This window comes from Ascidiella aspersa, chromosome 3 (assembly GCF_963924565.1).
Source record: "Ascidiella aspersa chromosome 3, kaAscAspe10.2, whole genome shotgun sequence".
NCBI lineage: Eukaryota > Metazoa > Chordata > Ascidiacea > Phlebobranchia > Ascidiidae > Ascidiella > Ascidiella aspersa.
In genome coordinates this window covers 14,993,779-15,017,967 of record NC_139449.1, presented here as the reverse complement: position 1 = coordinate 15,017,967, position 24,189 = coordinate 14,993,779, and the positions used below count along the sequence as shown (strand labels likewise).

Below are 24,189 nucleotides of genomic sequence, written 5' to 3'. Positions count from 1 at the left end.
TGGTCAACAAATTTTCACTTTTTTTTTTTAACTAGAATCTGAGAATTTCACCTTAGATGTAATTTTCGCTCTGATTTCTAACATAGCTTTAGTATTTCTCTAGCTTATTACATTTTAAAATATCGTCAAATTTATATTGCGAGATAAAACGCTATAAAAACAATACCCAGCTATGATACATGGCCCTTATAAACGTCTGAAATACTACCTTTTTAATACACATGACATAACTCAGGTCATCACCATAGAAATTCTATCAGGTATTTTTTAATTATTCCCCCCTTTCTAAAATCTTTGGTGAAGGGGTTTAGCTTAAAATGAAAAAAATAGCTCAGTCGTTTTTGTTCGTTCCTAACTGAACCAAGGTTTTCTGAAAAGAAGTTGAAAAAATGAATTTTTAGTGACAAACATAACCCATCAACATGTAAACCTAAATAAATCGCCAACACCTAATGAAAAAGAATACAATTTGCATGTTCTTAAAAGTTAGCACACGGTCACCAAATGTCAGCATAGCACGTAATTCCACCTTTTTACAATATGCATCCTTCTAATTCTAATATAAGCAATTCTGACTTTTTTTGAAAGTGTCACTATTCAAATCTGTCTGAAAAACAGAATTGGTTTTAAACGTTTGTTTTGTTCTTAGTAACGCCATTCACCAACGGAGTCCAGCCATAAGACCGAGATAAGACAACACCAACGTCAGAATAAAACACACTAGGAATAAATTCAAATCAGGACTAATACCTAATGCTATTAGTACGGTACCGTTTAAATCGGAATATGTCCAAAATTCTTTGGAATAGGACCAAAAAGGTCAGAATCAGGCCTAAACAACACTTTAACTAACCCCAAATCCAAGAAAATCAATAACTCTTCCAACAATTTAAACTCTAACCCATTTTCTTACCCCACCCATTACCCCCCACTAACCAGAAACAGGACCAATAATCCGGTGCCAAAACAGCGGCGCCCTGACGGCGCCTGTCAGACTAGGGGGTGCAAACGTAGTCATCAAAACGGCGGATGCCAGACCGATGGCCCCGGATCGTCTCATATCCTCTACCCACGGGATCGGGTGTTATTTTTACCATTTAGGCGTATTTCGATGAATTTAGGCTTTGTTCCGATGAATTTAGGCCTTATTCCGATGAATTTAGGACTTATTCCAATTAATTTAGGACTTATTCCAATTAATTTTGGCCTTATACCGATAACTTTAGGACTAATTCCGATGGATTTGGGTCTTATTTCGACAGATTTAGGTCTTATTCAGACGATTTTGATCTTATGATGCGTACCTATTAGGCTGTATTAAATAGTTGGTCTTAATATTATGGTTTTATAGATTTTTCTGCTTTAGGTATTGTTGCTTTTTAGTTCTTATTGTGTGTTCCCTCACCAACATCTTAAACTTTATCAGGGAGAACTTAGGACTTCCACGAGGAGGAAGTAAAACATTGGGGCATTATGTGGTACAGGTGTCCCTGCCAAATCCAACACTTTAAGTACAATTGTACAACTTATTGATATGTGAAGTGTTACTTAATTGCTTGTCTTTGGTCACACAAATTTATAAACGATAACTAACAATATAAGTTATAAATCTGGCATTACAAAACATTTATTCATTTTGATGTTTTTAGGGTTTATATTCTTCCAAAGGGAGCATTGCAAAAAGCATCGAATCAAACCAAACTAACCAAAACCAGTTCATAAACAACAAATTTGGCACAAATACCTATTAAGCCCTCAATAAAAACATATAACGTGACACCATAGCGTACAAGTACAGCTTACGTCCATGTGTAACACAACTACGGTATACGCAACGTCGCAACGGCTTTTCCGAATAACGTATTTGCTTAGCGTTACTGCCTTTCTTGTTCAAGAATGAATCTACCAGATACCGGTTTGTAACACAGTTCGGTTATGCTTCAGCGCACAGCATTAACAGCCCACAAAGGAATAACTGCAGACGTAACGCGAGCCACGAAAAAAAAAACAGTTTGAGCAGATACGGCATTGACTGCAAGACAGTCGAATTAAATAGGTGTTTTAGCCCGTTTAAAAGCCTACACGAGTATACGAACACAAAATACAGTTGTCTTAGTTGTATGTTATGTAGTATTATTTAGTTAAACAGCAAATTAGCTAATGTTGTGCAGGCTTAGCCTAAATATGAGTTAAATATGGTGACAGTGAAAATTCCAATTTTAAATCAAAATGTAATTTTAGGTTCATAGAAACAATGCGCATACGTTTCTGCAAGCGAAAACCTACACTAGGTGTTTTGTCAGCAGTATTGTTTTCTGCCTTTTTGCTGCTTTTGTCTTGGATCAATATACCAAACTTGCTGACGCGACGACACACGCTAAACAACGCACTTTGCGAGACCGAGGGAATTCATTATTGGAAACCGCTCAACGAAATCGACTATCGTAATTTTTTTCGTTTACGAAATTACACAAACATTAAGCGGCATCATTTTACTTTGTGGAAGGACACCTGGATGAAAATTAGTTTCAAAGGACTGCAAGGTTTCGGTACGTTAAGTTAAATCTTTGGTTGAAGTAAATTAAAGTTCTTGCCAAATAAATAGTAAGACGAAGCTACAATCAAGCAGTTATCTAATGTATAACTTATGACGTTAGATATTAAAACTGAAGACATAAGAGATACTAATAGAATCATTCTACGCATATTAAATGGCGCGTGCCTTGTATATTACCCTGCCGGATCCAACGCAGGCATATACAGCGAGAATGTTAATTGTTAGCCCAGTTTGAAGACGTATTTCGTTGTCATTGCAAGTTTATGCATATACCCAAAACGTACTTCCATTACAACTGGGCCTATGGCCAAGACAAAAGGCATTTTATGTAAAACTAGATTGACGTCACAAAGTTAAACAAGACGACGAATCGCAAATAGTAAAAATTGACACGGTGAAAAACATCCTAAACGAATTAAACTCTGTTTCAATAAGGATGCGAAAGCAGTTTAATGGGCTACCACAGCGGTTCCCAAACTTTTCTAAAAATTTTGCCTGGCGGACCCGTTGCAATTATTTTGATATTTCGCGGCCCTATAAAATTTCAAGGGTCAGTTGACCCATATTTCTTGTAATACACTAGTGCAGTCACGATTCTTCCTAATGTAACAACCTTCTAACTCAGGGTGGTCCACGGTTGACTGCATCGCGGGCCACAATATTTCATGCATATTCTTTGCGGGCCACATAAAGTAGGCTAAATGCGTACCAGGAGCGGATCAACGTTTTTCGTTTGGTCGAGGCATGAAATGTTTAACGTCACAAAGTAGCATCGAAAGACAGATACGCTCCAGAAACTTGCTTCTGTCGTCGAACTTGTGCGCAAATAAAATCGAATGTTAGGAGACTGGAAAAACTGGTGTGCGCGAAGCGCGAAAAATTTGCGTATTTGACAAAAATTTTAATTAGAAGACTGCATTTTATAAGCGTAGAATGTTCACGTAAAAGAGATGTTGCATACTTCCCAATCGCTAAATTGCAAAACGTTATCATTTCGCGCAAAAAGGTTTAATTAACCAGATCAATTTGGCTGAAATTGCAACTGGGTTTGGACCAGCCTGTTCTAACTAATGCGAACGATTCGCTGATAGCAGGTAGTACAACATAATAGATGCTTTATGATGTCACAATAGACATCATAAAACACGCTATGATCGAATAATAAAGCAAAACTAAAGACAATAAAGATGACAGATAATGTTTAAAACATAGACAAATGTTTAAAAACTTTAAAGACTAATTCTCCTTGCGGACCCTCTGAAACTGCTGTACGGACCCCATTTGGTCCGCGGACCCCAGTTTGGGAACCGCTGGGCTACCACCTGTCTTATAGAGACAATGTAGTATTGGATCAGATAACTGTTTCACCACATTTTAACAATTATTGTTTTGTTATTGGATGTTGAGGTCGTGATAAGTTTCAGCAAGACTGCAATCCTGCCAACAAACCTAACATTAAAGAAATGTTTACGCCTTTGTCGCATTTTGACACAATACCTTTAAGTAGGAAGTAAAAATAAAGAAACAATTTTGAACTTCGTTGATATTTTGTAAACTTGGTATTCTGCGATGTTTTAGTTTTATCTCGAAAAAATTAATTCCAGGACGCATATTTAGAGTGTGCAATTTTTTCAAATTTACCTGGTTCAATTTACATTTTTTTTATTTTCATTTATTTTATTTTTCCCTTAAGTAATTGTGTATGTTGGGCTTTTGTGTCGCTGTTTGTGGAACCTTGTCATTTTTATAATGTATGATATTATGCTTTTATTCTAAATGTTCAAGTTGACATGGTTAAATTCGGAAGTTCAATATTTTTTGCGATAGGTTCAAGAAAACTTCACAAACTTTCCGAAACAGAACCTTACAGGTCTAGAAAGCTCGACATTTCGTTACAATGCAAGCATTCTTCCTACGACAAAACGTACGTCGATTTATCACGAATGATATTTGATGATAGTAGAAAGGTTGTGATGTGCGTCGTACCAAAGGTAAGCCGTTTTGCTGTGTGTCAAGACGAATAAAATAAAGTCAGTGTCAGTACCACATTAAAAAAAGCTATACAATAAAAACTAGGTTAAGATTATAATCTGTTTAGGCCGCATGTAGCACTTGGAAACGAATGTTCTGGTTTATGTTGGGGCAAGAAACACAAAAGAAGAAGCTTCACCAAATTAGTCGTGAAATTGTACTCGGGAAAGGTTTAATGCAAACTCTCGCCAGGTATATTGGACAGATAACTGTTTTATAAATTTGGTTTCATTGTGTAGGGCAGAAGCGAGACAACATAGTTTCCGTTTAACGCGTAATGGAAAGAGAAAAGAGCTTCTAATAAATGTAATGTTAATTTTTTTTTCACAGACGATAACTAAATGTAATAACCAAAAGGTTAGGCTTCCATTTGTTTTATATATCCCACTTTTTCATTCCTAGAACCAAGACCTTTTTAGGACATTTTAACAAAGTCTATAGTGGAAAAATTATACAAAAACATTTGTTATCATCATTACGCCATTGGACACCGGTACAAAGTCCACAATTAATTTTGTAACAACAATTTATTGTGACCCCACCAAACTGTATTTTTTGCGTTTTTTCAAAATCAGGATTACGTTTTCTTTGACACTACGAGTTAAGACCTTTATGCTTAGAGTTTTCAAAACAGTGTGAAATTATACAGCGAACAATCAGTAAATTTGCGTATTAGTTAATTTTTGCGAGTTAATGGTGTGTTTTTAAGATAAATTCATATTCTCGTCACGTTTATACCTTTATATGTTAGAATTTAACTAGTAAATACTCTAATTAGCCTGGGCAACGTAGGGTAGTTCATCTCGTGTTTTATACAATCGAAAATAGGTCTAATTATACAAAAAAGGTATACTCGCGAACCCAAAAAATACGTTTGTTTTATTTAAATTGGCAAATGTTTCAATTTCTAAGGAAACGTGACGCATTGATTTTAAATATTTCCATGCTACGAATAATCTCCACACATAGATAGTTTCAATGCGCACGTCGCCTTTGCTTTGAGAAGACTCCCTCAAAATGCAATATCATTCAAAACAAATAAGCCTATAGGCCAAAGTATGTTGTATTCCTTGGCTTAATACTCAAAAGTAGACGTGAATAAAAAAATAAAGCGGCACAACGAGGATGTTATTAACAACTTTTCTTAGTCTTAATCTAGAAAACATGTTAATTACATATGTTTCATAAGTAGCCGAAATTAATGTTATATTATGCCAAGGTAATTGTGGTTGTAGCAATAAACAGAATGAAACTAATAGGCCCCATAGTAGCAAAACGCCCAAATCGAACTAAATCTTAATCCGGTCTTCATGATAGGTCGATGTGTTATTGCTATGCTGTCTCTAACCTTTTTGATTGATGTATTATTTGTTATGCTGCATTTCTAACCTTTTTCACGCCAGTGCAAACCTGTAGTTCCCTAAAAACGCATTTGCCCAGCCGGGCGTGCTAAGCAAGTCAGTGTTTTTAGAGGTATACCTAGAGTAAAAGTATAATGATTTTTTACTGGAAGGCATGAAAATTTTCATAGATACCTCAAAAAGAATATCGCTGGTATATTGCGTTGAGTTGTAAAAAAAAATTGGCAGGAGCACATAAACTATTTCGCGAAGACAAAACGCGCTACTTTCATTACAATTACATGAATAAAATAGGACAGTGCTCTTCAACGGTTTGCACGGTGCACCCTAGGGTGCACCAAAATATGCTTGGGGTGCACCATTACTAAAAGGGTGCATCACAAACTTTTAATGAATCATTAATATTTGACGTTGAATGCTGTTGTATGACATGCAATAGTAGACACAAGCAGCATGCAGCCATAATCGAACTATCACCGACAGTGTGTAAAACTTCGGCAGCTCCGCTCGGTTTAATTGACATGATGATATTGACAAGCATAATGATTTTTTATATCGCTTTTTACCTCTGTTTGCCTTTCAAGTTAACAGGGTGCATGAGTTTGTCATAACAACTTTTAGGGTTCACCAAACCAAAAAAGGTGAAGAGCACTGAAATAGGAAACAAAATATTTCAGCTATGACCTCGTAAAAAGGACAATAATTATTTTTCCGGAAAGCTATTTTGGAGCGGCTTACTTTTACCACTCGGTTACCGGTATACAGATATTTTTCTTAAATTGCATGCAAGTTTTCTACGTGGGACTGATAGTTGCATTATGTTAAAAATGTTAAAATTACTGTTTTCTAAATGAGCTAAGCCTATAGATAAAAGTAAAAACAATAATGAGATAATGCAGAAAGGTCCTTTTGGAAATACCTAACAACCTGGTAGATATAACTGCATGCTAATCCAAACCAAACTGATGTGTTTAGCCTAAACAAAACTGAGGCATTTCGTCGATTGGCGACGTACACAACTTTCTTTGTGATGCGCCATCCTTATGAACGACTTGTATCTGCCCACAGCAGCAAATTCACTGATAGGACCTCCAATGATTTGTTTCAAATGCGTTACGGTCGACAAATTGCGCGGGATCAGTCTCTTAGACATATGCACGGCGTCCCATTTGACGAAAAATCCACGTAAGTGAACTAAATTCGTTGCTGGATACTAAAGTTACTTGAGTATTTAATTACTTACAACTCTTTAATTTAGGATTATTAACATCACGACTGTGAAAAATAGCTTAGAGTTTTCCAAACTCTTATTGCTGGAAAAACAAGAAGTGCTGAAATATGTTGAAACTATGAACACCGGAAAAATTTCTTTTCCACAATTTGTAGAGTAAGTATTACCTAGTTTGGGTAACGTTTATAAATGTTTGTTGTTGTTCAAAACTAATGGAGACGAAATCACTGTGGTTGCCCGGGAAAATACCGTACTGCATTTACTATATATGTTTTATATAAAAACTCCTATTCTAAAAGTCAGAATTTTCTTTCGGGTTAAACAAGGATGCAATTACAGCTCCTGAAGGCCGGATTAACAGTATTTAATTACGGCCCCCAGTAACATAATGGCTGAACCGAATCACGTAAAAAAAGTCATACATTGCGTTTATCTTGTTTTAAAAGTTGGATAGGTGTTACTCACGACATAATGGCGACATGTAAACTAGATCTACACAAACAACAAAACTTTTGTTAAATAGATAATCTGGAAGAAGTAGCATTTTGTAGGAAGTATGACTACACAAGCGCTATAAATACTAGAAAACATTACAAGGCGCCGTTAGCCTAAGAAATACACGACAGAACACGTACAAAAATTCTTTGCATTTACACATATTTCAAAATAGCATAAAGTAAATATGTTTTTGAGTAATACATGGCCTCTTCCTCTTTTTGAAAATAACAAATGGCTTACTAATGTTTAAACTGCTGTCAATGAACGCGATATTTTGCTAAACTCTGAATTTTGCAAATTTAATAAAACTATAAGAAGCCATTAAGTGTTTGCATAATTCATAATTAAATTATTCACTGGAAGGTTTGTTGTACGAAAAAGTTTTTGATACTAAATCAGAGTAGGTTAAAGATGAGATCCGTGTGGTAGCAGTAATTGTTCGTCTAGTGCAGTGTTTCTCAACCTTTTCTACTTGGGGGCGCACCTAGAGACATTTGAGAACGTGGCGCCGCCCTTGTGAGCGAAGCGAGCGCGAAATTTTTTAGGTTTACCTGTATTTCGCTTAAAATGCTTGCAATTTTTTGTTATATAGGCTTTATAGTTGCATATATTTAAAGGGACTTTAGCCTTGAGACCAAAATAAAAACAATATCAACTTCGGAACAAAAGACAGTGAGGAATAAGGCGAAAAATAGGACTAATACCTATAGTCGCAATAATGACGAAATCGGAATCAGACCTGAATGGCCAAAATAAGGCCTAAACACCCTTTTAACCCCAAACCCCACCGATAACTATCACTAACTCCCCAAATATTTTCAAACCTAGCCCAATTGCTAACACCACAAACTACCCACCCATTAGCCCAAACAGGGGCAAAAAATCCAGGGCCAATACAGCGGCGCCCAAATGTCAACAGAAAACGGCCAATGCCGGACAGGTATCTCCAATCATCCCATACCCGGCTTTCCCTACAGTCTATAGCTTATTTTGTTCAGTTTAGTCATGTTCCGATTAATTTTGGACTTATTTCGACATGTATAGGTCTTATCTATTTTATATTTTAGTATGTCGTGGTTATTACTGCGAATTTGGCGTTATTAGGTCGCTGCTGATTGTTGCTTTGTAGGTCATATATTGTTGCTTTGTAGGTCTTATTGTGTTTTCCACTTTAAATTACTGTGGAATCAATGGGCTAAGCTTAATAGGAAAGTAAAAAATACATGTGTTGTATATATTAAATTATTTTTTATTTTTCACGCGGCGCACCGGGCAGCCTTCCATGGCGCACCGGTTGAGGAGCGCTGGTCTAGTGTGATATTCAGACGAACACGTATCCCGGTCCCGGTACTAATGACGTACAACGAAATCCGTAACGTGTCAAAAAGTGAAAATTTCTCACTGGCAAACCGTAAAAATAAAAAACTGTTGCTACCTGACATAGTAATATAAATAAAAAAACAGCTCCTCTGGTAACTGTAACTATATCAACGTTTCGGCAACCTATGCAAGTCGTTTTATTCAGGGTAAATGACACTGAACGCTCGTACAATACATGGAAAACACACAAAGGACAAAAAAACGCAAGAAAAAACGCTCCGCAGGCGCTGAAATTTGAACGTATTACATTCCTTTGTCTTCTGTTTTTGCGAATTTGCAGACTTCCTAAAACTTATGAAGCCTGTCAAAGTCCTGAAAACTGTACCCATTTGCAAGGCTTTTTATTTTTTTCGAAACAGCTGCCAAGATTAATTATACAATCACATAATGCCAATTATATATAGATAGTGACATTGTGTGGGTTTCGAACGTATGGTTAATCTCCCTTTTCACCTGGTAGTTGAGTCAGTTAAAAAAACTGTTTTGATATTTGATTTCCGGTGATAGAAGGATATGTTTTAAAAAAATTTTAAATATTATAGAAAGTTCATAAAATTTCACATTGTGCCATAAAGTCAAAATACCAGACTTGATCAAATATATATTTTTCGCGTCAATTCGACCAATTGAAAAGTACCCTTATCACGCAAGTAACAGACCTGGGAGGTCGCGGCACACCTCGCATGGTCTGGCGGCACACCGGTTAATTGCGGAGCACTGGTCTAGCCTACTATTGTCCATTACGTCCAGCTACGTATTTGAGCAGCAATGTGTTGATGTACTTCAGCATCAGTGGCATTGCTTTTAACACTTCTCACCATTTTCAACATGTCGTCAGGATGTTCTGACTAAGTTAGTATAATGCATAATGTACAATAACGCAAACTTTTCTTGTGTTATTGCTATGCTGTCTCTAACCTTTTTGATTGATGTATTATTTGTTATGCTGCATTTCTAACCTTTTTCACGCCAGTGCAAACCTGTAGTTCCCTAAAAACGCATTTGTCCAGCCGGGCGTGCTAAGCAAGTCAGTGTTTTTAGAGGTATACCTAGAGTAAAAGTATAATGTTTTTTACTGGAAGGCATGAAAATGTTCATAGATGCTGTCAAAAAGAATATCGCTGGTGTATTAGGTTGAATTGTAAAAAAAATTGGCAGGAGCACATAAACCATTTCGCGAAGAGAAAACGCGCTACTTTTATTGCAATTACATTAATAAAATAGGAAACAAAATATTTCAGCTGTGACCTCGTAAAAAGGACAATAATTATTTTTCCGGAAAGCTATTTTGGAGCGGCTTACTTTTACCACTCGGTTACCGGTATACCGATATTTTTCTTAAATTGCATGCATCCTGAAGACAAAGGAAACGCAACAATCAACAAATTTATTCCGAAACACTCCAGGTTTTAAATAGGCAAAGCAGTTTCAGTTACTCTTTACAATTTTAAATAAACTTCTAAATGAACGGGAACAAGTTGGCCAGCATATTCTAAATCTGTTTTTTATAAAATTGCAATTCGGTTAAATTTACTAGTTAGCAAATTATACAGTACTTTGCAAGAAATTGCGAAAAATCTCCCAAAACCCTAGATTTGTCCCTAAAAGGGGTAAAAGTTTCAATTTGGAACTAAATCCCTAAAAGTGAGAACGCTGAGGCCAAACCAAAATCAAACGCACAATGCCCTTTTTCGTTTCTTGTTTGGTCAATCGTAAACGCAGGTTATTTTTTTTCTTTCGTCATTTTTTTTTCTTTCGCCGTTCACGTTGGCTGATTATAATCGAGGTGTATTCGACAATTGAAAACGCAAATTCAAGCCTTCTTACTTTTTTATCGTTAAAATCGTCGAGTTATGCGCAGCTAATGTCCCTCGCTGTTATTATATCTTATGTTGGTGCATTTTTCTTCTGAAGCAGATTCCCTTAAGAGGTGGTTAACTGTGACTTTCAAAGTTGCCTTTTTTATGTGATGATTGTTATCTCTATAATAATATTCTAAAACCACGTGTTTAGTGTGTTACTGAAACAACTTATTTTCCCTCAACCGCAGCTTCTATTTTAGTTGATCCGGCAAAATGCTCGGCACAGATGTTGCGCTAATCGTGGCATAATAACACCCGGGAAAACGATCTCCATTTAGTTTTGCAGATGGCGAGAGACGTGCTTGCAATTTAGCGTGGTCTCGTACATGGAACTTAAAAAAATCGCTGCTGATAGTGGGAACACGATTCTACCAAAATCAATCACACACACTTCACCGTCTTGGTTTGTTTTTTCGCCTAAAGTTACGCACAGGTTCGCCTTTTCTCGGATCTTTTTTGTACTTAAAAACGCGTTTAATTATATTTAAGGAGGCAGCAAAGTGTTGGCGCAAAGCGAAAAAAAGTCCATACTACTAATGAAAAAGTGTAATAAAACTACTTTATAGAAACGCGCTTTAATAGTTAATCTGGTTCAGTGTTTGTTAACCTTTTTAAGTCAGCGAGCGCGTAGTTTTTGGGGGTATACCGACATTTCTTTCAAATTTCTTGCAAGTTTTTATTACATTTCAAAAATAAAAATTAACAATGTATGTTCGTATTTTTGAATACGTTTTCCGTTTGTACGCGACGCACTTTGGCACTTGTCAGTCTTCCACAGCGCAAGAAGCGCTAATCTAGTTCAAATGACAGCATCATAAGGTAAACAACTTGATGTATAAAGATCGTTAACGCAAAGCGTGAAAATTTTTCGCACTTACATAGTTAAAATAGTCAAAAAGTATGAGAAATGGACTCGTGTCTAGTTTGTCAAAAGATAAATTACATTGCAGGGCCGGATCCGGCCCGCGGCCCGTATGTTGTCGACCCCTGTTGTACAAAACATATGTGTAACTTTTTAATTTCTTGTCATATCGCCACGGACCACCAATGGTCCGAGGACCACAGTTTGGGAAACCCTGCACTAGGAGACCTATGTAGCCTGGCATACATCAACCGTTGCATGGGTGTTCGGTTGGAACGCGTCCCTGTCCTCTCGTGCCAGCACTACCTATATAGTTGTCACACAGTGTATGAGTCTTTGAACGGTGGCGGTTCTCTGTTAAAAAGTACGAAAAACCAACAAAACGAAATGCGATTATGACGTCATTCAAGGCTATGGCACACGAACGTTTACAATCTATACGTAAATACACATATTTATAATTTAGAACAAACACATAATAATGTTAATCAACTGGCATTTTGCTTTTACATTACTGACAAAGAAACATAGCCACAAGAAACGTACGTACCAACTTTACATACGGAAGCCGTAATCGTTGGTCATAAAGCAACTTCCGAGGGGCTAGATCACAGATGTTATTAAACACATATGTTTGTGTGTGTCTTTCATTGATTGATACGGACTGATGATCCCCCAGTGTGAAGTTGCTTGTACTAACAAAATGTGCAAGTATTGGCGCATGGTTGTTTCTCGACTCGCTCCTCTCTGAGCCTGCATAGCTCAGTTGGTAGAGCGACGGTCCCGGCTTGACCGAAAGTCGTGAGTTCGAACCTCACTGCAGGCCAGTTGTTTTTCTGGCTTGCTCTGCTTGCATCATAGATCGACAGATTCGGCGAGTCTGCGATGGCTTTTCGGTGTACTATTGATACGGAAGCCGTAATCGTTGGTCATAAAGCAACTTCCGAGGGGCTAGATCACAGATGTTATTAAACACATATGTTTGTGTGTGTCTTTCATTCATACGTACCAACTTGTTAGGCATTCAGGATTACCTTGGGTATAATCAGTCACGGCTAGATTTCAATTCCAGTTTATAATCAATTGCTAAATCTACATAATAAAAGAGAAAGTTTGTGAGATGCCTGTGTGTGGCAAGATGTTCGCCCAGTCGGTGATGATTATGATATGAATTTCGAAAAGCATTTGACGTTACTTTAATATAGGTATATTTAGAAGTTTTTGTGGACCCCCTGTTGAGAACCACTGCTATAAACTTTGTTAACAAACGTGTGCAACGTTTCAAGTAAAGACTTAAGTTTAACAATGCCAAATTTAGGCAGAGGTCGCAAAATATCGCGTTTGTTGCCGCAGTAAGTAAAATTATAATGCTCACTTTCAATTTACAATGTGTTGCATCACAATGTTACGTTACACTCAATGCGTTTTACAACATGGTACAATGTTACCAAGATTGTGTTTAAGCATGTATCCCAAACCCCAGCGTTAGTTAATTTAATATACGTATATTTAGAAGTTTTTTGTGGACCCCCGGTTGAGAACCACTGTTATAAACTATGCTAACAAACGTGTGCAACGTTCCAAGTAAAGACTTAAGTTTAACAATGCCAAATTTAAGCAGAGTTCGCAAAATATCGCGTTTGTTGTCGCAGTAAGTAAAAGATAGTCCAAGTTTAATTTAGCTGCCGGGAAATAAAAACTTAAAACTAAGTACATTTCCTCCATAAAGTAAAATTTTAATGTTTCCAACTAAGACTATTATATTAAGGAACTTATTGATGCCTGTTTACGCGTAAAATTTAGGTAGAGTTCGCAAATTTACGAAGAATTGGATTTTTATTTTTAAGCCGTTTGTTAGCGATAGTGATTGAGGCCAAAGCCTAATACCTTCTTACAATGTGTTTACCCACGCAATACTTGCGAAATATTGCGTTTATAGCATTTTGTTTTTTCAATGAGGATTTTCTCACGTTTGACGCAGTTTAGCACCGGGATTACGTATTTGCTTAAACATGACGCTTTTAAGCAAGTCTAAGCAATTGCTACTGCAACCTAAAGTTTTACGTTTGCGAGTTATTCTCAATTGGCAAACGTCACGGGTTTTCGTTACTTAAAAGATGTATTGCATGCTTAGCCAAGTGTTGTGTGATATAGTTAACCGACTTCACATCACATGATTTGAAATTTCTATGTAGTGACACTCAGTTCAAACGTTTAGGCGTAAGCAAATTTGTTATGACATTTAAAAAAATATGTTTGCATTATTTATGTCATTTACGAAGATCTACGAATAACCGGTAAACACCCCTAGGCTCTTCTAATTAGGGTACAAAAAAACAATAGTGTGACGTCATCATTTTAGTTCTTTACAGCTATCTACTCCTACCTAGTGGTAACAATATTTCCAATACGAGATTCGTTCATAATTCGTTTCTTTGTTCGCTGGCGAAGCAACGAAAAAGCGATTAGCACCATGCTGCGCGCTTTAAGCCGCGCGTGTGACTTGCCTTTTAGAAAGAGGCTTCTCTTAGTATAATAACTTATTGCTCTAACCCAGTGGTTCTCAAAGTTTTTTTCGTATTCCTCCCTTAAAGACTTAAACAATGTTAATTCCTTTTTCCCGAAGATCGCGTTTTGCAAATGTAAAGTGTTGTTTGCTCTACAAAGGTTAATTTGGCATACTTAGCACAAACTTGTGGATCCAACCACATGTTTTTTAAATGAATGATTTGAAAAAAGTCGCTCTCGAGCATTTTTTTTGGCATTTTGCAGAATTTAAAATATACACTGGATCTGGGCAATCTTATATTTTACCCTTTCTTTACTTTTGCTTTTACGTATTACTTTTACCATGCTTTTATCACCATGCTAAAACAAACAAACAGTATAAAACAGACACCTGGTGCTAGTGAACTTTACTTACTGTGACGAAACAATAGATATTGTAAGCCAGATATTGTGAGTCTATTATGACGTAGATTTAACACAGTTAAAGCAACATATTGTCTTCACATATGGATAATTTAAGTCGTATAGCAAGTAGACGTTCCTATTTAAACTTTGAGCAGTTAGTTATGTGTTATAATTATCAAATAATTATTCATCCACTTTTCCTCCCCAATTCCTCCCTGGAACAAATTTCCTCCCCAAAATTTAAAGCCCCCCCCAAAGAGAGCCAACTGGCTCCCTTTAAGAACCACTGCTCTAACCTAACAAAACAACATATTTTACTGCTGCAAATTTAAATGCGAAATCTGGTGGTAAAGTGTTAGCACCTACAACAGATTTAAAGCATGTTTTTACTGTGATTGCACGGACCAAGACATGGTAAAAAATGTATTTGCCGAATAAAGTTTACAAAAGTATAGCAAACCATATGCGTTAAACCATTTAAGAGAATGATTATATTTGCTTTCTACACGTGTTAGCCGGCCAAAATGTAATAACATGGCCGTACGCATTATCTACATAAAGTCTATTTATCAAATATATATTTCGATCATTTCACAAATACCTTGCCTATTTGAATTTGTTGTCACAGTAATACATGAAGAGGCCATGTGATAAAGTTTCACCCATCGGAGAAGCATTGCAAGAAGCTTTATTTATATGGCGTTTATGAACTGTGTCGCCAGATTGGACCATAAACAAAAAAATCTCGAAAGATGAATCCATTTTTCAGGGATGAAGTTACAAATTTACGTCATAACATGGCGTCATCCAAAAATAAATCTTGGTTTAAATTGGCAAAATTTTCGATTGAAAAGGTGGCTTATGAGGCACATAAAATAGTTTTGCATATTCCTCGAAACAACAAATTTAAGTCTGTTTTAACAGAAATTGCACGCACCGAGGCATTGTAAAATTTACTGAGTAAAGTCTGCAAAATTATAGCAAACCACAGGCGTAAACAGTTGAAGAGAATGATTATATTTGATTTTTAAATATGTGATTTAACCGTCCAATGGTCAAGGAATTATCGCGCGTAAACAAGTTACGGATTTTTCTTACGTTATAAGTTTAAAAAAAATGATATCTCGCCCTCGCGTCTTGCCTGTTTAAAATGACATAAGTTCGGCCTGTCATTTAGTTGATTCTTGTGGGACAAAACACAAAACATTGTTTTTTTTTTACGTAGGCCAGACAAAATATTTTGGGAACACTTTTGTCCACACGTGGCTCCAATAAAACTAAATTTGGCATTTTTTATCGTATGTAGCTCGATTAAAACTAATTTGTGCAATTTTTTGATCGTATAAAGCTCCAACAAAACTAATTTGGGCAGTGTTTTGTCCGTACGTAGCTTGAATAAAATAAATTTGGCTACTTTTTTGGTCGTACGTACCTCGGATAAATTTAATTTGGCTAATTTTTGTCGGTACTTAGCTCGGATAAAACTAAATTGGGCACTTCAGGTGTTACATTTAATAAACCTTGCAAAATAATAATCATGTAGGCCCCAGGATACGACTGGAGTTCGAATTTAGTTAAAAAAAATTTTTTTTAATTATTTTTATTTGCTTGCGAAAACCGCCCTTTTGTATCTTAAATTATCGTTTTTTGTGTTCGTTTTTGTCAGTGTTTAATTTACTGTCCGACGCGTCAATATTTTTAATGTAATTAGATCACACTTCTTAAGCTAACGCGAAACCACAATCAAACGCAAAACGCCGTTTTTCCGTCCTATTTTTACTTTTTCTTTATTCGTTTAGGTCGGTTGATTAGCAAGTTTGTATTCGAGGACAATTGACAACTCTAAGTCAAACCTTCCTTATTTTTTCTCTCCGAAAACGTCGAGTAAGGCGCAGCTAATGTTGCTCGCTGTTCGCTGTCTGCGCAAATATCCAATGAAATGGTATTTTTTTAACTGAAGCAGATTCTCTTAAGGAGGTCTAACTGTGACTTTCGTGCGAGTTTTAAAGTCGTCGTTTATATATAATAATAATTACCGTGAAATTATTCCCGATAAGCAAATTCGAAGACCTCGGGTTTAGTGTGCAATTGCCGCAACTTATTTTCCCTTAACCGCAGCTTGTAGCTTAGCTGACTTGGTACACGGTCAGCGCAGATGTTGCGCTTATTATTGCGTAACAACACCCGGAGAAAAAGATCTTCGTTTAGTATGGCAGTTGGCGAAAGCATGCTGAAATAACAAATTCTCGCCAAATTGCCAGTAATCTAATTCGGATTACACCAAAACTGCTACTGTGTCCAATGGAATTTAAAGTTTCTCATTTAAAACAAATAACTTGAAATAAAACTTGTAATTTAGCGCAGTGCAGTACATGAAACTTACTAAACTGCGCGACTGATAGTCGAACTATTATTTTACTAAAACTAATCACACTTATTTTCTTAGTTTGGTTTTTCGCCTAAAATTGCGTCTTAAGGTTAGCTTTAGCTGGACGTTAATTGGTTCATTCTGATTAGTTTTTCCTATTTGAGACGTCAATAAAATCACTATTTCAAGACGTCATTATTCATTACCGTCGGATGTAAAATAGGGTAAATTCCCTTAGTTGAAAATTGTTTACCACTGTGCATCGAGAGCTGTACGATAATGGCAACCTTTTTTTGTTTTTTTGCACAAAATTAAAGATCACTAAGGCGAAGACCCCTAAAGCTCCAAAACTTCATCTATCATGGGAAAATAATTCTTATTAAAAACAGATGTTTGCCCCTTCCCTCAATAAAAAACCTAAACCATAAATTTCGCATTCGTTCAGCAAGTAAAAATTCCATATTAACAAAAACTAACCACTTGTTTGCCCCCATAATAACATCTCCTGACACCTGGCGGGAAAACAATAAAATAAGCCATAGAAATTATAATTATTGAGCCCTCCCACCAAAAAACAAATCTCTCAGTTTAAAAGTCTCACGTACAATAAAAGGCAAAATTATTTTCTTTGAGTTACATCACCCCAAGAAATACACCCAAACCCTATGGCCCCTCACAATAGATGTCAACCTACGTTAACAAAATCTTCTATTTATTTTGAAATAAATGAATCTGACAGTTTTCCCACAAATATTTTTTTCTATTAATATGCCCTCCTCCCGAAAGAAATTTAGGCCCCCGCCCCAAGGAATTGGTATTTCCTTTATGGAATCTTACAGTATCAAGTTTCAACGATTTATACTTTTGGGGTGCAGTTGCTCTATGGGTGAATCGTTAGTGTTTCTAATTCTTGTAAAAGGTTTTCTATCTGGATTAATCTCTTATATATTTAGCTTAGTGGTCGTCATGCTTCTGCCGACTTATAGCGAAATGCGACTTTTAAACAGTAAGCAATTTCACCATCAAACGGGTTGGAGTTTTTCTTACATCGAACGCCGTTAAGTAACAGGATTATGTAAATATCACGCAAGTCGAATAATTACTTCTACTACACGGACCGTATACAGCAGTTTCACAACACTGGTCAACAAATGTTCACCTTTTTTTAAACGAGAAAGTGAGTATTTTAGATGTATTTTTCGCTAGCACATCACATTGTGAAATATCGTCAAACTTCAATTTTCCGAAAAAACGCATTGGAATCAACGCACAGCTGTGATACATGGTCCGTAAAAACGTCTGAAATAAAACGTTTTTTTTTCACATAACTCAACTCATCGTCATAGAAATTTTATTATGGAATTTTCAACTTTTCGCTTTTTCTCGAATTTCTCTTCTACAAGGAAATGTTATTTCTTGCCCTTTTATGGTTTCAACAACAGCTATGATTTCATATCAACAGTCAGCAATGCAGAGGATAATGGTGAACACATTACTAACACTAAAATATTGAGATGTTCACTAAAACGAGCTTTAAATCATCTGTTGTCATACGAAACTGATCTGCAACTAGCTCTCAAAACACACGGGCGAATAAACAAAAATGTGTAATAACCCGAAGCTTTTACGCTGGCCGAAAGTTTTGATAGCACCAATGTTTTAAAGTGGCAAAATATTTTAAAAATTGTGAAAACACAACGCATTTAAATTTACACCATACGATTCATACAATATTCCTTTGAATGTGTAATTAATACAATAATTAATTATTATCCATGACGCTACAAGGTCTCCTAGCCAAATCTAACAGCTTGAGTACAATTGTCCAATTTAGTAATATCTGAATTGATTCATTGCTTGTCTGGGTCACTCAAATTTGAAAAGGATGTAACATTACTGATTAAAATCAGGCATTACCGAACATTTAGTGATTTTGATTTTTACTGCTTTAGTGCTACGAGAACTTATTTAAGCAACATGTATACTCAGCTCGGATGCTGTTTTTACATCTGGAAATTAACTGCATAATTACAAAAATCGTTGATAAAAGATCTTTCCTGTATTATTTTAGAGATATCAGTAAAAAAACAGATAGAATGGTGTGTGAGTCACATTATAGTTGGATAATGTCACAGTGCGCAATATGCCTATATTCATAATAATAAAGGCAATACATTAAAAAAATTCAAATGCGAATATTTCAAAAACCTGATGTGCTAGAAAAGAATGAGGGCATATTCAGAATCAGCGCCGAAAACACATTAAGAATCAATCGATCACATCTCCGTTTAAAATTTGCTGTTGACCAGTGTAATGTACCAGGGAAAATTACACGGACATCGTACAACAAACCTACCCGATAATAATAATTTAATAGTGAATTACGCCAAAGCCTAATGGCTTCTTACATTGTTTTTAATCACGCGAAATTTAGAGTAAATTTGAAAATATCTCGTTTATTGCAGCAGTTTGAACAGTAAGCAATTTTAATTACAACTGAAGTATTCTTTTGTTTAGCGCAGTTTGGTATCTGGATTTCGTATTGCTTAAATATCAAGTCGAACAATTGCTGGTGCAACCTTAGGTTATACATTTGTGAGTGATTCCCGATCGATGTCACGTGTTTTCGTTGTTAAACGCTGTGTCACATAGCCTAGTGTTTTGTGCTATAGCTGAACATTTAGTCTTTCAATTTCAGCCACAATGCATGCACAAGGTTGCAGTTTGGTTGCATGTCAAATTGCCACAATAATTAAAAAAGTTATGCATTTCGTCGACCCATTTTAGACTCAATACGGAATATTACTTTTCGGTTACATTAAATTTCTACAAATCAGTTTTTATCGGTTATACCACGAGGTATGAGTACACTAACACGACATGGTTAAACATAATATGTGGGCCTAGGTGATTAACAGGCAACAAGTTGATGGCCACCTAAGAACGGTGCACCGGGATTGCATATTGGTTTAAAATATTACACCAATGGATTAATTGCACCTTTCCCACAGTTATAGTGGAGAAGTATTGAGTCAACCCATTATAACACATGGTCTGTGACATGTCGTAAATAAAGATAATTTTATTTTTGTATAATTTTAGCGTATGGATTGGAACATGGCTTTTTAGGCGGGACATAACTTTGGTGAATTCGCATTATTTCTCATAAATATGTATATCATAATATTAAATTACAATCATGCAGTTACGTCATTTCTTCATCGAAGCAATCTTCAGTGGAACTTGACGTTCATTGGCGCCCTCAAACAACCCTTTGCAATCCTTGCGGCATTAATTATGACTACATCATAAAATTTGAGGACTTGGCTGTTGATTCAAATCGCCTACTAAAGTTTCTTCAACTAGGCGAGCCTAAGGAACGACAGTTAAGTCTTAAAACAATTCATGCCAAAGTTGGATCGCAATCAGTCATAGACCAATTTAAACATCTTGATACAGAAACTAAACTTAGTCTTGGAGATTTGTACAAAAACGATTTTAATATATTGGGTTACACTCAACCAATGGCTAAGTGAACCAACGGCTACAACTGAACGTTGTACCAGAGTATGAGATATTATTATTGAATTTAAACCAATGACATATAATAATCTCTCATAAGATCTTCACCATTTATTCACAATTTGTTACTCCTATTAATATTCCTTTATAAAGCGCACACAGTCGGTTTCCTACTCTTTAATGTGATCTATTTTATCTATGGTTTAATTAGTTTTGCTTTAAACGTCATTGCTTCCGTTTCGGCTAACCGTATTTCTGTACACTGGAAACGCTAACACTTTAGCGTTATTTTGTTTCTTATTTGATCCCGCGACGTGTGGCTCTTTTGCTGACAGCATCTGGCACGCAGATAAACTTACCATGCCCCAGCTCTATTATTACGAATACCACTGCACTAAGCTATGGCCACCAAGCAAACTATAATTTTTTGCATATTTTATACATGCAATAGCAAGTTTTTTATTCGACTAGAACTTGGTTTGTACCATTTAAAACAATGCCACCTTTACAAATGCTTTTTTCACCATTTGCACGAATGTGTTATAATTTTTTCCAAACTAAACTAGATGTTAAAAACTGTTATATAGCTCGAAATAAAGTCCCCGAAAATATATTGAAAAATTCCGGAAGGTCCTTTTTTGTACATTGCACTTGCTTGCTTTATTTTTTACCTAAATTATATTTTTATGTATTTTTCCGGCATGTGGCGTTAGTCAAGTCAAATGATTTTTTTTGTCGACAGCATCAGGCATTTTTTACAATATTTCTCATTGAACGTTTAGAGATCCACTATATGATTGGAATATATATATTTTCTTCGTTAAAAATACATTTCGTTATATTAATGACTTTATTTGGAGGATAATTCTTATGATGTTAATCAAAAATTGTAGACTGAGTTTCGGACTACGAATACTACAGCAGAACGTCTCAGGTTAATTCGTTTATTACGATATTCCGTTAGCCAACAAAATAAAAAATAAGAAGTACGCAAGGACAAACTTTCAAACAGAATTGACGGGTTTTGGTATCAAATTTTAATAAAAGTGTTAGGCTAGAACATTCGTTAAAATTGATATATTTTGAAATATTTATCTTTACTTTATTTGATAATGACATGACATATTGCCGAAACGTGAAAAACAGATAAAATATCACGATTTTATCGAAACTTTTGGCTTTTATATACTTTTTAAAAAAAGGTAAAGTTTCACAGTAAAATTGACATCGGTGTATTCCACCAAAAGCTGAATCCAGGATCGTTCGATGTTTGACATCATTGTCTGTGGTATACGATAATATCGTTTACTTTAAGCTGCTATAGTGATTTCAAAACATTTATGTATTTGCATATACATCTAGACCAGGGGGTCGGTCACTAACTTTTTTCAATAAAAAAAAAGATAACTGTACGGACTGGCGATCGCTGACCAGTTATCTGTTATTTACAGGGGTTGAAGATCGTGGGCCGGATATAAAAAATTTTCACCTAAAAAACTTCCTTCAATAAACTGTTTTAACCGCTTTTTAACTTCATTAAGATTTACTCTATGGGACCTAGTTCGGTGACCGTGGCACTAGGGTAGGGTTTCTCAAAATATGGTCTGTGAACCCCTCAGGGTTAGGCTACATCGATTATTTGTTGAGGTTTATAATGTTACCCTTCTGACGTCAATTTTGATCAACGAACGGCTAACGTATCACAGTACGGTACACAGTAACCTACCCCGGAAGCTTTTTAATATAACTTAATCAGTAGTCCAAATAACTTCATATTGAACACAGTTGTTTTACACGTTTGTGTAATGGTGTATGCACTGTTCATGTACTTGACATGCTCCTGTAGACCTCCTTCATTATGAACTTGGCTATTGTGTGGCAATTTTAAAAAATACAAAATTTCAATGGTAAACTTTTCTAAAGAGCTCTACACCCAATAATGATATATCAGACTTGAACGTAATCCGTAATCTAACGTGCGCAAACATTTCGACCAGACATACTGCGCACAAAATACACTGAAAAATGTTTGACATTTTTCCCGCAATAATGACCAAGTTGCATTCCTACGACATTACGCCAAATATCATAGTATAATTTATGTGTACTTCCTATACACGAGTGTTGCAATGTAACATTTGTCGCACAACTCGAAATGGCCCATCTGAATTTTTCCGAGAATATTTGGGTAAACAAAATAGGAGTTACCATAAATATTCAGCATATAAACTGTTGCTACCAGGCATGGTAATATAAATCAAAAACAGCTCCTCTGGTACGTGACTTTATTATTTTTGTGTGATTCCATTTATTACAGTTTTTCTTTTTTTACTTCATTTACTTCAGCATCGGTTTTACAGCTGTGCAGTACTGCATAGTAATTCTGTTTTTGGTATCTTAAATTTGTAACTACTTCTTATATTTTCGTTGCGTTTGTAATTTTAACTGATGATGCATATTGCGTAACTATAGTAATCTGGTCTTTTTAAATAAGATTGTTTTAATCTTTTTTATACCTATGCTTGAGAGTGCTATGGTACGCAGAGTGCCTTTGAGCAGAAAATGTTTTCCCAAATCGTGTAAACATATATAAAGCCATAAACTTTTCAAATTTTTGTGCATTTACTTAGTTAAAACAGGCGTACTTTATAGTTTGTGTGGCATGACCTGGTGACCCCTCGGATCCGTCCCTGCACAATAAGGAACGAAAAACTATTATTTAGTTATCATTATTTTTATAGGAAGTATAGGGTCATGGGCCATACCTTGTCACAAAAACTGAGCGATTTCACATTGGTCCTTAACATAAAAACTACAACATGGCAAGGATAAATGAAAAACAGTCTATTACAGTTTCTTGTATCATACCGAAATAAATTCAAGATTTGTCAATTTCATATCAGTCAGTAAGTCAACAGAGTACTAATGCAGACTTCTAATCGCCCGAACGATTTAGCGCTTACGATTAGGCTACACAACAACGTCTACATTATGGCTACAGCTCTTAGCGCGGTATATGCGCTTGAATTGAACGTAACAAACAATCGACAAATTTATCATTAAAACTTTTCATCGCGGCAACAAGTGTTCGATCAACGGTTCGGGTGTAGTTACAAAATCATTGACCACATATTCGTTACAAATTCAATATGCAAAGACACAGGAACGTGCAGTCAGGGGAGGCAACACAGCAAAAGGTATATCAAAGAGATGGTTATCACAAAATAAATATTATTTGCTAAAGTAGTAAACATTGCACGATTTTAGGTGCTTTAATTTTTGTGAATTGTGATAGTAAATTTTTACGTTTTTATACCAGAGCTGTGCTTTAATCTTTTCGATTTCTGTGGCGATATTCATATCAAGCGTTCACGTGGTCAAAATCGTTAAAATACACGAAGAAAGGCAGCGCCAAGCTGTGCCTCTCTTCAGATTACGCCCGTTCCATACACTGTATAATGCGAGCCTTTTTTTTTCCTTTTTCGGAGCGGTCATTGGGGGGCCACGGGCATAACTCTTTAGCTAGATATTGCGAAAACCAAAGTTTCACTATTTCAAAATTTACCTCAACTTAATTTCGAGTTTTTCATTATGACTGTTGACC

General features: G+C 35.9%; 1 protein-coding gene across 1 annotated transcript; it reads left to right on the top strand.

The window, feature by feature from the left end:
• Positions 1–2,247: 2,247 nt before the first annotated feature.
• Positions 2,248–23,427, top strand: LOC146160352 (carbohydrate sulfotransferase 11-like). Its single transcript, XM_083384709.1, has 6 exons — positions 2,248–2,549; positions 4,385–4,548; positions 4,656–4,780; positions 6,925–7,134; positions 7,208–7,336; positions 20,269–23,427. Exons 1-6 carry the CDS (start codon positions 2,255–2,257, stop codon positions 20,597–20,599), a joined length of 1,254 nt encoding a protein of 417 aa, XP_083240835.1. The 5' UTR covers positions 2,248–2,254; the 3' UTR covers positions 20,600–23,427.
• The last annotated feature ends 762 nt before the right edge of the window (positions 23,428–24,189 follow it).

Excerpts from the sequence above, each read along its gene's own strand:
- LOC146160352 (XM_083384709.1), top strand. The coding sequence starts at position 2,255 with ATGCGCATACGTTTCTGCAAGCGAAAACCTACACTAGGTGTTTTGTCA. Across the intron at positions 4,781-6,924 it reads TTAATGCAAACTCTCGCCAG|CCTAAACAAAACTGAGGCAT; the intron begins GTATATTGGACA and ends TGATGTGTTTAG. Across the intron at positions 7,337-20,268 it reads TCTTTTCCACAATTTGTAGA|TTACGTCATTTCTTCATCGA; the intron begins GTAAGTATTACC and ends ACAATCATGCAG.